This window comes from Carya illinoinensis, chromosome 13 (genome assembly GCF_018687715.1).
Source record: "Carya illinoinensis cultivar Pawnee chromosome 13, C.illinoinensisPawnee_v1, whole genome shotgun sequence".
Taxonomy (NCBI): domain Eukaryota; kingdom Viridiplantae; phylum Streptophyta; class Magnoliopsida; order Fagales; family Juglandaceae; genus Carya; species Carya illinoinensis.
Window position 1 is genome coordinate 14,090,339 of NC_056764.1, and position 11,445 is coordinate 14,101,783.

Consider the following 11,445-nt stretch of genomic DNA (forward strand, 5'->3'; position numbering starts at 1 on the left):
AGTTTCATTGTTGCTTAGGACAATTTGCTTTTATTTGTAATGTGTATTAAACATTTAGAAGAGTTTTTATTTTTATTTTTTAATATATCTAGTAATAGTATAATAGTATATACTTAGTAATTACTAGTTACTACTTACGCCATCACAGCATTACTATTTTTACTATTGTTGATTTTTTTAACCTATTACAAATGACATTAAAATTAAAATAAAATTAAATATTTAAAATTGATTTTAAAAACTCATGAGCAAATTAGAAATTGAAATCAACTAAAAAAAAGCTCAAAAAGATTTTGAATTGGGCTGAAAAAAATCCAAATAGATTTGAATTGGGCAAAAACGAAGGCCCAAAAAAGTGGCCCAAACCCTCCTGAATCAGTCCTACCGGTTTCACACCTCTATATCGGTCGGTTTTAGCCGATTTCCTAAGTGAAACTACTGGTTGGTCGGTTTTGATTTTGGGTGGTTTTCATGCCTACATCAATTGATATCATTACAATGAATATGGTTTTAAGCGGCGGGGATTCAGATCATGTTGCCCTTTTACCATCTAATTTTGCTATTCTACCTAATGGGTCTGGCCTTAGTGGTGGGGGCATTCTTGAGGTGAGGTATGGTGGCTCTCTATTGACAGTAGCATTTCAGATCTCAATTAATTCAGTCCCATCATCAAAACTCTCTTTTGGATCGGTGACTACGATAAATAGTCTTATAAAATGCACGGTTGAAAGAATCAAGTCTACAGTAATGTGTGAGAATTCATAATTCAAAAGACTTATTTATGGTGAGCAAAATCTTTGCACTCCATTTTAAATTGAATCATGCAGCATATACGTACAAAAATCACCGAAAATTAGTCTAATCTTTTCTATACATATATGATATGTTGCATTATTAATACTATTAACATGTTATCATTCATGTTATCGATAATGTCTATAGATTACAATAAGGTCCTAACTTTCTTTTGCTCTTAATTATGATCAATGCTGCAAGAAGATCAAAACAAAGAAAAATTCTAAGACAGAGCAAAGATGTCAAGTACGCACCTTACAATATCCTTGCCTTGTGATGTTTGTTAGGGGCAGAAAATTAGACATATGTTTTTAATCGGTTTTGTTAAGGACGTGTGGCTTATATTTTAAGACTATAAAGTTGCATTTGTATATTTGTTAATAATTGTCATTACTTAGACAGTAGGACTAACTTATTAAGAGCCAGTAGCCACATGTCTAATAGTAGCTCCGTTTCAAGTTTATTAAAAAATCCTCACTTGTGGTGGAGGGAAACCGTGGTTACAGAACCAGCCTCTGGGAGTTAACAGATAAAGAAAAAAAGACCTCCCAAATGCAACCCAAGCAACAAGAGAAAAAAACCACAAACCAGCCTAAACAAGCCTATAACAGACCAATACGACTTGATTTGTGCATTGATCAGAATAAATAGATACACAATATAACAAATCAGAGTAAAATAATGAGCTAACTTTGACTATACACTTTCAAAGCTAACATACAATTTTAGTACAGATTTTACAAAATTTAAAATAACTATGCTAGCTGTTGAGTAACTATAGGAGAGTTCTTAGGTGGCTGTTGAGTGATTAATCTACAACAAGATATTCTGAAGATAGTGGTTGAGAAGATCATGCAGCAGATGGAGAAATAGATTTACTAACACCCCTTGCAAATTAATGGGGAGATTATCCATCATTAATTTGGAACGCAAGAATGTAAAATATATTGATGTCTGTCCCTTTGTAAATACATCAGCTAGTTGATCTTGTGTAGAAATATGGTGGACCAAAATGTCTTTATTAACTACCTTTTCTCGAATAAAATGATAATCAACTTCAACATGCTTGATGCGCACATGAAAAATTAAATTTGAAGCGAGCGCAATCGCACCAACATTATCACACCATAAAATAGAAGGAGAAGCAAGAGAAACATGCAGATCACGAAATAACATATGTATCTAGTACAACTCTGCTGTAGCCAGTGCCATAGACCGATACTCCACTTCAGTACTGGACTTGGACACCACATTTTGCTTTTTTGCACTCCAAGAGATAAGATTTTGGCCAATGAAAACCCATAACCACTAGTAGATTTGCAATCATCTAGATTCTCAGCCCAATCGGAATCACAAAATGCATTTAAAGTAATAGAGGATGAAGTGTAGAGTAAACCATAATCAATAGAACCCTTCAAGTAACACATGACTCTTTTGACTGCACTCCAATGGGGTTCACGTGGATTATGCATGAATTGACAAAGTTGGTTGACGGCATAATTGATATCTGGATTAGAAAGAGTGCAATACTACAAGGCACCTACTATTTGTCGATATTCAGTGGCATCTTCCAACAACCCACTCTCATGTGCTGAAAGTTTGGTGCCAGAAACTGTGGGAGAAGCCAGAGGTCGTGCACCTATCATACGTGTTTTCTCAAGTAAGTCAAAAATATATTTTGACTGTTTAAGATGTAGACCAGTATGATCTGTTGCAACTTGAATGCCTAAAAAATAGGAAAGCTGTTGAGTAACTATAGGAGAGTTCTTAGGTGGTTGTTGAGTGAGTTGATTTGCAGCAAGATATTCTAAAGATAGTGGTTGAGAAGATCGCACAGCGCATGGAGAAATAGATTCACTAACACCTTCAGCTTCATATACTGTTTTCTTTTTTCTTCCTTGCACCTACTAGTAAAATCAAGAGAGAAAAAGAAATTGATAATGGCACCTTGAGAGAGAGAGAGAGAGAGAGAGAGAGAGAGAGAGAGAGACTATCCAACATGTTTTTGGCAAGGAGAATCTGATTTTTATGAAATTCCATAAATATGGCGTTATTACATAAAAATCATCAATTCCCCATAACTATAACATCATTGCATAAGACATGAAATTTTTTTATTAAGTTTTTTGTGTGATTGGTGTGAAGATTTTTGAGTTAATCAAGAATAATTAATACACTCGAACCTAGAGGAAATAAATGCCTCTAATTGAGTGAAAGCATTCCAACTTAGAGAGATAAATGTCTCAGGTTGAGTGAAGGTAAAGAGACTTAGTGGGTATAAATGTCTCTGGGTAAAAAGGTCTCTAGTCGAGTGGACTCGTTAGGACTTAGAGTGGATAAATGTCTAGAGTCCAATGAAATATAAAGAACTTCAGAGATATCTCTAGAAATACAGATCTCTAGTCTAGTGAACCCACTCAGACTTAGAGGGGAAAAATGTTTCAATTCCAGTGGTTGCCTATCAACTGATTGAGGTTAGAGAACTCTTAAGGTGAAAGATGTTTGCGAAACTTTATTGTTCTTGAGATGGTATCACAATTTCAAATCATTGTTTGAATTCAAAGATGAAATGAGATAGTTTTAGATGAAAGTTGAATAAAATATTGTTAGAATATTACTTTTTAATATTATTATTGTTTTAAAATTTGAAAAAGTTGAATTGAGATTTAAAAGAGTTAAATTGTATATCATATTTTATGTGAGAATTTGATAAAATTGTAATGATGAGATGAATAGAGATGAAACACTCTCTGAATCCAAACGAGCAGGGTCTGTGATTTTAAGGCTATAAAGTTGTATTTGCATATTTGCTAATAACTATCATTACTTGATATCATGAGTGTAATTTTAGGACTAACTTATTGAGATTTTATAATCTTACTATGGTAGTCTTACTACATTCTCACTCCTTAAAGCCATAGATTGTGTTACAGATGATGCTAAGCATAACCTTGAAGGAGTGTGGAAAAACCTTAAGGAGTTAGATTGAAGTACTTATTACGATGATATCTGTTATAATATTTGGAAGACTTGATGATTGTAAGTCTGTAGTTAGTGGGCAATGCTTCTGTTAAGGAAGTATGACTTGTAATATTCATGTACATTGTAAATGATGACAGTGTTTTCTATTAATGAAAATATCGCTTGTAATGTAAATATCTTTTGGTGATTATGAAAGCTTTTGGATTGAGATGTATCTTTTCTAGTATAATTTTTACTAAACTATTGTTAATATAATTTCTGCTACAATTATTAGCATATTGTTACTGACATTCTAGATTCCTGCATACATACTGTCATGATCACAAGGGGTATGTAACTATTGTTATATATCCCTACACCTTGACTTCTATCAAATCTCAAGTAAGGGTACATAAAGGATGTCTCACACCTTATGAGAGCTTGAATCAGATAGTTATATTTATAGTCATTGAGCAAAGAAAAATAATAATCAATTTCAACCATTTCAGCTAAAGTTTTCATTCCGAATTGCATTCTATTTTGGACAGCTTGAATGGTAATTTTATAATTCTTTTTAGATAGGATGACATTTTTGTAAATTTCACATTTAATGGCATTCATGTAATTTTAAAATCTGAAAGTTATTATATAATTTTAATTATTTTATAACTATAATATGTCCTCTCATTCTCTATTTTTTAAATCTCAATATTTTTAATAATTTCTCGCTTCTTTTATTTCTTTTTTTATTTTTATTTTGTGTCTTAACTCACATTTGTATTTTTTTAATATTTTCTTTTAACACTAATCTCTTTGTCCTTTTTATTTTTTTATGTTTTTAGCGTATGTTGACAATCAAAAGGTTGAAGAACTGAAAGTTGATATGATATTTAGGACTCAATAAGATGTTATTGAATATTATAAGTAACGTTGAAAAGAACATCGACTACTAAAAATTATGGGAAGGTAAGATATTTTACCAAAGCATGCAGTCGCCATCATAAACCAAGAAGCAAGTTATCGAACATGACTAGCGAAACCAGTAAGGGGGATAGATTGTAAGGCCAAGGTTAATGCAAAGCAAACAGCTGATGGAATGCATTAATTATCCACTATTGTTTTCAAACCCAATCATATTGTGAGCCCAAGTAAGGCAAGACATATTGCTTGTCATTAAAAATTACCAAGTTAGTCAAAAAAAGAATTGAGATGATGGATAAAGCCAGAATTCATCTGGATAAAAAAAAAAAAATACAAAACTAGGGTGATGGAAATGAGTGGATATGAGAATCTCACTTTTGGAGATAAAATATGCAGGAATCATATCAACAAAGTTCATAATGAGTTATTTGGAGAATAAGACACAAAGCCATTTCATAACTATTTGATACAGCAGCAAGAGAAAAGTGGCACAATATCATCCAGACCAATGGTTTAATGGATAGTGCTCAGTTGAGTAAGTTGAACAAGGAGCTGCATCAATTGATACCTGCATATGTGAGAGATACGTCTTGGGTTGGAATGTTCACAATCTAGCGCAACGAGAGTATGAATGCATTTTCTTATGGCTATGTAGATGCAACTATACTATTGAAGAAATTTGTTGGGGACTATGTTAACGCTTTGGTCAGGATGGTCGAGAATGAGATGATAGTAGATCTCGATTTATTCCAACAAAAGATCCTTTGCATTACAATCCATGTAATTGAGAAGCAACTTCAAGAGATATAGACAAATAAGTTTAAAGAGGTTCAAATAGAGTTTAGGTGATTATGAATTGCTTGTTTTCCCTAACAAAAATTAAAGGCACAATATCAACATATGAAGTTGACCACTTGAGTATTTATGATGATATTGTAAAATAGGTGAAATACTATGTATTTCACTATGTATACTTCAATGACGATAAATGTGAGGTGATGTGCACATGTAGACTATTCTAGCTCAAGAAAATTTTATGTAGACGTGCACTCATTATATTCACCATATGACAAAAAGTCATGCAGTTGCCATCCGAGTATGTCTTGATCATTGAAGAAAGGAATTGAAAATAAAGTACTTCATCATAAAGAGTAGTTATGATTACCTCAACGACAATCCTGAAGTACAAATGTTTAACCATTTCCCAACTCCAATACGTATTTCCTTCACCTATGGATCATGAGATCTATATAAAATGGAAAGAATTAAATGCACAAGTGTAAAGAGGAAGAGTTGAGTTAGAACAGTACAATAAGTGACTATGTGGCGTGTTATGATGGTCCTAATGAAACTAAGCAACAAAATGATAAGTTGCGCAGTCATGCTGGTGGTAAAAGTAAGGGTAGGCCTCCATTAAAACAGTGAACTTTTGAAGTTGAGAAAGTGGTAGAAATGATAATAAAAATAAAGACTAAAGAGAAACAAACTAGATGAGATATCGTAAAATTATGCAGCTAGCAAATGTTTTATATATTGTCATGGCTAAGCTTCTGACACTCCATTAGCTGTGTAATTTTTTTTTTTTCTTTTTTGATCCAAAGGTAAAGGAAATACGTTTTGGAATTGGAAGTCAAAATAATATACTTACCTAGTCATGATAATAACGCTAGAACATACTTGAGAATATTTTGGGATTTGGGTGTGATTTTGGGGTTTGCATTAGATCTTTGATGTTAGTATGGATCATTAATCATTTGCCTAATTTTTTTCCTTTTACTTTTTGAGAAAACCCATTCGCTGAAAGCAAAGTGTTGCACTATGTTTTCTTGTTTGATAAAAAAAAACTCATCTATTACGTCTTCATTTTGTTCATCCACAAAATGAACAAATCATTCAAGGTAAACCGATCAATAAAACTTTTATACATTCTCTCTCCATTACATTACTCTTACAAATTTCATTCTGTAGTTTTTTCATGAAACTCGATCTTAAATAAAACACAAACTATGAAAGAAAAATTATTCCAACAAGTATATACACAACATTGGATCAAAATGGACTACTCCCCATTAATCTACTTCATCATATAAAGAATAGAAGTAATTGTTTTAAAATCGGCAGTAGGCAACCCTTGGAAGTCCCCCTGCAATAATCTAAAATTTTCCAACTCAAATAAACCAATATTGAATCCTAGACTGTATATACCTTATAAAAGGGGAGGAGGTGTTGGTCAGGTCATGGGCAATGAAGAGATTATATATTAATAACTAGAATTGCACAAACAAAATTATGGAAAATGCTAGCCATCGAAGAAATTACAGAAAAGAAAAAGCGTACGCATTCTTATTGGCCTATGCATACAATGACAATGACAATGATGAAGATGTTGATTATAGTAATTATGTTAGTTTGGGCCAATCTAGAATAAACTAGAAACAATTTACAGCAAATGCTAGCCATCAATAACATGAAAATATACCCATCAACAGCTAACTATCAATAAATCACAGTATAAACAATTGCTAGCCATCAAGAAATCGCAAAAATGCTAGCCATCAATCGAAATTGGTCAAAATGTGCCATCAATAATTCGAAAATATACACACCATAAAAAATCTATATCTCAAACTCAATCCAAAATCCAATCACTAACTCAACTATGGTGGAGTTACCTGCGCCTACCAAGCCTAACTGATCAACTAAGTTAGGGCACAATGAAAGTTAGGGCCACTTGAATGTGGAAAGAGGGAGAGATACCTAGCATTGGAAAGGGTTTTCGGCTTCCCCTGTCAACACTAGTAGTGGCAATGGGGAACTGCTAAGTTTCTTGCGGGTCTCGGAAGGAAAAGGAGGAGATGGATCCGTGTGGGACACTATCACGTCAGTTTGTGGGATCCACTTGTCCCTATCAATTACTTTAAGAACCTTGGTAGTAGCATCCCGATCCAACAAGTGATGAAGGGCACTAAAATATTAATTTTTATTTCTTTTATGTTTTACTTTTATCAAATGTTACAGTTCGATAAAGATAAAAAATAAAATAAAAATTACTTGCCTAAATAATAGTACACAATAAGGTTAAAAAAATGGTTCAATTCAATCGATTTAAATTGAGTCGGTAAAAAATTGAATCGAATTTAGTGAAATATTTTAATCCTTCATTGAATTGCTTCAATTGACAGATTTAGGTCATTTCAAACCAATTCTAGCTAAATTTAGACTGAGTTGAATCGATTAAAAACTGTATTTTTTTTAAGTTGTATATCAACTAAGTTTTTTTTTTTATTTTTTCTTATTTCTTGTACAAAAATATGACAACTAAACATATATTAATTTTTTTTTTATCATTGTATTAAATAAGAATTGTAAAAAAATTGAAAGATAAAAACCAATATATTAACTTTTTCATCGTTGTATTCAATAAGAATCGCATAAAATTCAAAGATTAAAAATGTAATTATTTATTTCCTTTAGTTGAATAAAAAATTAAGAGATAAATGAGTATTTTGTATTAAATTTGTGATTGTTTATAAAATATTACATTTGTGACATCTTATAACTTAATGATTTTTTTTATCTTTTTTGTATACAAGGTAAAAAAAATTAATATATGTTTGGTTAAGGTTAAATACATAAATTACATATTTATTGAAACTATTTAGATTTATAATATATTTTTATTAAAACTAATAAATGAATTTGAATTGTATTGCATATAATTTTTAATACTTTTTTTTTATCATTATTCAAATAATTAATTCAAAATTGTTATAGTTCAAGCCTATGCCAAAAAAAACTTTTTGTTTAGAGAGAGAAGCTCCTCGATCTCTCTAGAAAAACCAAGGCCTAGTTTTCTGTCTTAGGCTCCCCCTCCCTCCATCTCTCTGTTTCCCTTTTAGTTTTAAGATCCTTTCCTGTTTCTATTTCTCTATTTGTGCTTTTATTTTTCTGTTTACAATAAAGTGTTAGTTTGGAGGTGGAAGCCATCCTCCCAGTCAAGGAGTCCGAAGCCATCCTTCTTTTTATATCTCGCAGTGGGCGGAGTGATGCTTGCACGGTGGTGAAGGAGGGCCTCGACATCATTCTTGGCCGTAGAATGGTGTGGTCAAAACTAACCATTCGGGGATGCTTGTAATAAGAGCTGTTCTGACTTCTATTTGGTTGAGTTTTGCTCTGTTGAAAGGCCATCACAAGGCCTGGTACTGAGTCCTTATCTATATCATTTCACCTAACTGGGCGATTAGTCATTCTTTGCGGGAAATGGAGTTTTCGAATCTGTATGGCCAGCGTCCCTGACCGTGTGGTGTTAGTCTTTTGAGGGGATGACAAAGAGGGTTCACGGTGGGCTCGGTTAGTTTGCTGTTTTAGAGATGGATTTTAGCTTACTGTTTTGGGGTGCTTCTCCATGGGGTATATATACTCTGTTTTATCCATGGAAAACAGTGATTTTTTGGGGGATGCATGCTGAGCGGCATGGAGGGGATAAAAGCATCTTTGGGGTAGAATCTGGCCGTAGTTCATGGTGGATGTTTTTGGGGATGATGGTCGGAACTTCATTGAATCAAAGTCAGGCGGTTTTTTCGGTTTCTTCTTTTTTTTATTTCTTGTGTTAAATCTAGTTAGTCTAGTTTGTTTTGTGTGTATCTGAAATAAAGCTCTCGGTGGCTCTGCGCATGGGTTTGGAACGAAGAGGAGGAGGCTATTTCGTCTCTGAGCTTCGGTGCATGAACGAAATTGAAGATGTGCTTGTGCATGTGAGAGGTGATGGCGATGGGGTTGGTTTCCTGGGCATGGGCAGCAACGGGCATAGGCATGGAGACGAGCACATGCAACAGATACTGTTTTGTTAGTGGAGAGCACGCCGCAGTTAGTGGGCTAGAGTAGCACAGAGTATATGGTGCAGTTAGTGGGGTTGGGTAGTGACGTACAAGGCTATTTTGTTTTACTATTCAGTTACAATTGTTAGTAGGTTTTATTAGGGTAATGAAAATAAATTGAAATAGATTATTCCCTTTCTTCTTTTAGAAGAGTAGGTTAGTAAGTCCCTTTCCTCTTTTAGAGGAGTAGGGTAGTGAGTCCTCTTTTGGAGAGTGGGAGTGATATGGGTTGTTGTCTCACATACAAGTCGAGATGGACACCTCTGTTTATACAGAGTCTCGCATCTCAAAAGGGTTGTATCATTAGAGAGTTTTTAAAGTTTTTTAGACAGTGTCTGACACAATGAAAGTTGTGTGTGGGGGAATTTATAACAGGTGAGTAATTGGCTTGTAATCAGGGTTGATACCCAGACTTATTTGTCACAGCTGTAATTTTTTTTATTCAGGAATTGAATTGAAGTCTATTTTAAAAAACAAATTCAAAATTGTTATAAATCACCAAATTTTAATTTAAAAATGATATTTTTAGCCAATACATAAGGACCACACTTTTTTTAAAAAATAAAAAAAAATAAATTATATTAAAAAAATCTTTTGAAAATAAACTCTATTTTTTTTTTTAAATAAATGGTTTTGCTACCTAACACTCCGCCCACCCTCCACGTGATTGAGTTTAAATAAAATAAAATAAAATAGAACGTACAAAATCTATTGCAGACAATGAAATAAAAAATTTAGAACTTGGATCTCGATTTTGTACTGCCACCAAGCTCGTCTCCAATCTTCTTCAATCGTGTTTTTCTTGTTTATTTTTTGCTGCTCCATCCAAATAGAATTTTGCTAAAAAGTGGAAGAAGGGTCGCCAGAGTGGGGTCATCGGCGGTGGATTGTTTCAATATTGTGTTGCTAACTTCTTGTGGTGATGGATTTGCATTTTAAAGGGTTTTTGGCTCATCAGATTTTGGCATAAAATGTTTCCAGCATACGTAATAGATTTTTCACGGAAGACTTCTAAGTTATTTTTTTATTTATTTTTTTGTTGATAATCTACTCAGACGGATTTTGATAGCAAAAATATTGCACATTAGCTCAATGAAATGTTTGGGATAAAAGTAGATTATATTCCTAAATTTAAAAAAATTTCATCTACAAAGATTCTTACTAGTGTGTGAAGTCAGAAAATTTTCGTCTGCAAAAATATATATATATATATTGATAGATCAAAAATATTAAAAATATGGTAACTGAACATGAGCTTCTTAAAGTCAAAAAATTCAGAAAAACCCACAAACTAGACCAGAAAAAGATTTAGAGGTTAAGTCACAGCTTGAAGAACCAAAGAATGAGAACCATATTGGAGATGAGTTGAGTAAATCTGCTCATGCCGATTATGTGGCTTGAGAAGATGAAGCAGGCTGAAGGAGATAGAGAAAAGCGGTCGACATGAAAGACAAGGAGAAAATGAGTTGCGGACAAAAATGACAATTTATTTTTTCAAACCGTCATTTTTTCCATAAACCCGGTCTGCCACGTATCGGGATGTGCGATGTGAAGGAATAAACCGGCTTCTGAGTAGATTTTTCCTTAAATAAATAAGGCTTGCCAATGCACGATTGTTCTTAACGTTACTCAATTCGCCTTCTAGCTCACAGAATCATTGATAACCACGCTGAGTCAGATGAAAGAGGTCTATTCATCGGGCGGCCCACAACAATCCAACGACTTTAATCGCGAGGTCCTTTCTCAACGGCACTCGTAACTTCCTTCCGTTGCATTGCATGCGTCTTATTTGCGGATTGGTCCACGTATACAAGTTACCCACCAATTGCAGAGCTCCACTCGTGATTCCTACATCCTAGCCGTTCATGAAGATGACGACCTTTATGCATAA

The 11,445-nt window shown here is 33.5% G+C and overlaps 1 protein-coding gene across 13 annotated transcripts; it reads right to left on the minus strand.

Moving 5' to 3' along the window:
• Window positions 1-1,207: 1,207 nt before the first annotated feature.
• Window positions 1,208-7,621, minus strand: LOC122292754. Of its 13 annotated transcripts, none has more exons than XR_006237019.1 (3): window positions 7,435-7,621; window positions 5,843-5,907; window positions 1,208-2,702 (listed from the first exon to the last, which is right to left on the minus strand). XR_006237019.1 is itself a non-coding variant. In XM_043101243.1 (3 exons), the coding sequence occupies exons 1-3, from the start codon at window positions 7,439-7,441 to the stop codon at window positions 2,325-2,327; spliced, it is 447 nt and encodes a 148-aa protein (XP_042957177.1). In that variant the 5' UTR covers window positions 7,442-7,614; the 3' UTR covers window positions 1,230-2,324. The 13 variants fall into 13 exon arrangements, 1 of the variants encoding a protein (XP_042957177.1); XR_006237017.1 differs by having other exon boundaries at window positions 1,208-2,699; window positions 5,843-5,923; XR_006237014.1 differs by having other exon boundaries at window positions 5,843-5,923.
• Window positions 7,622-11,445: the final 3,824 nt, after the last annotated feature.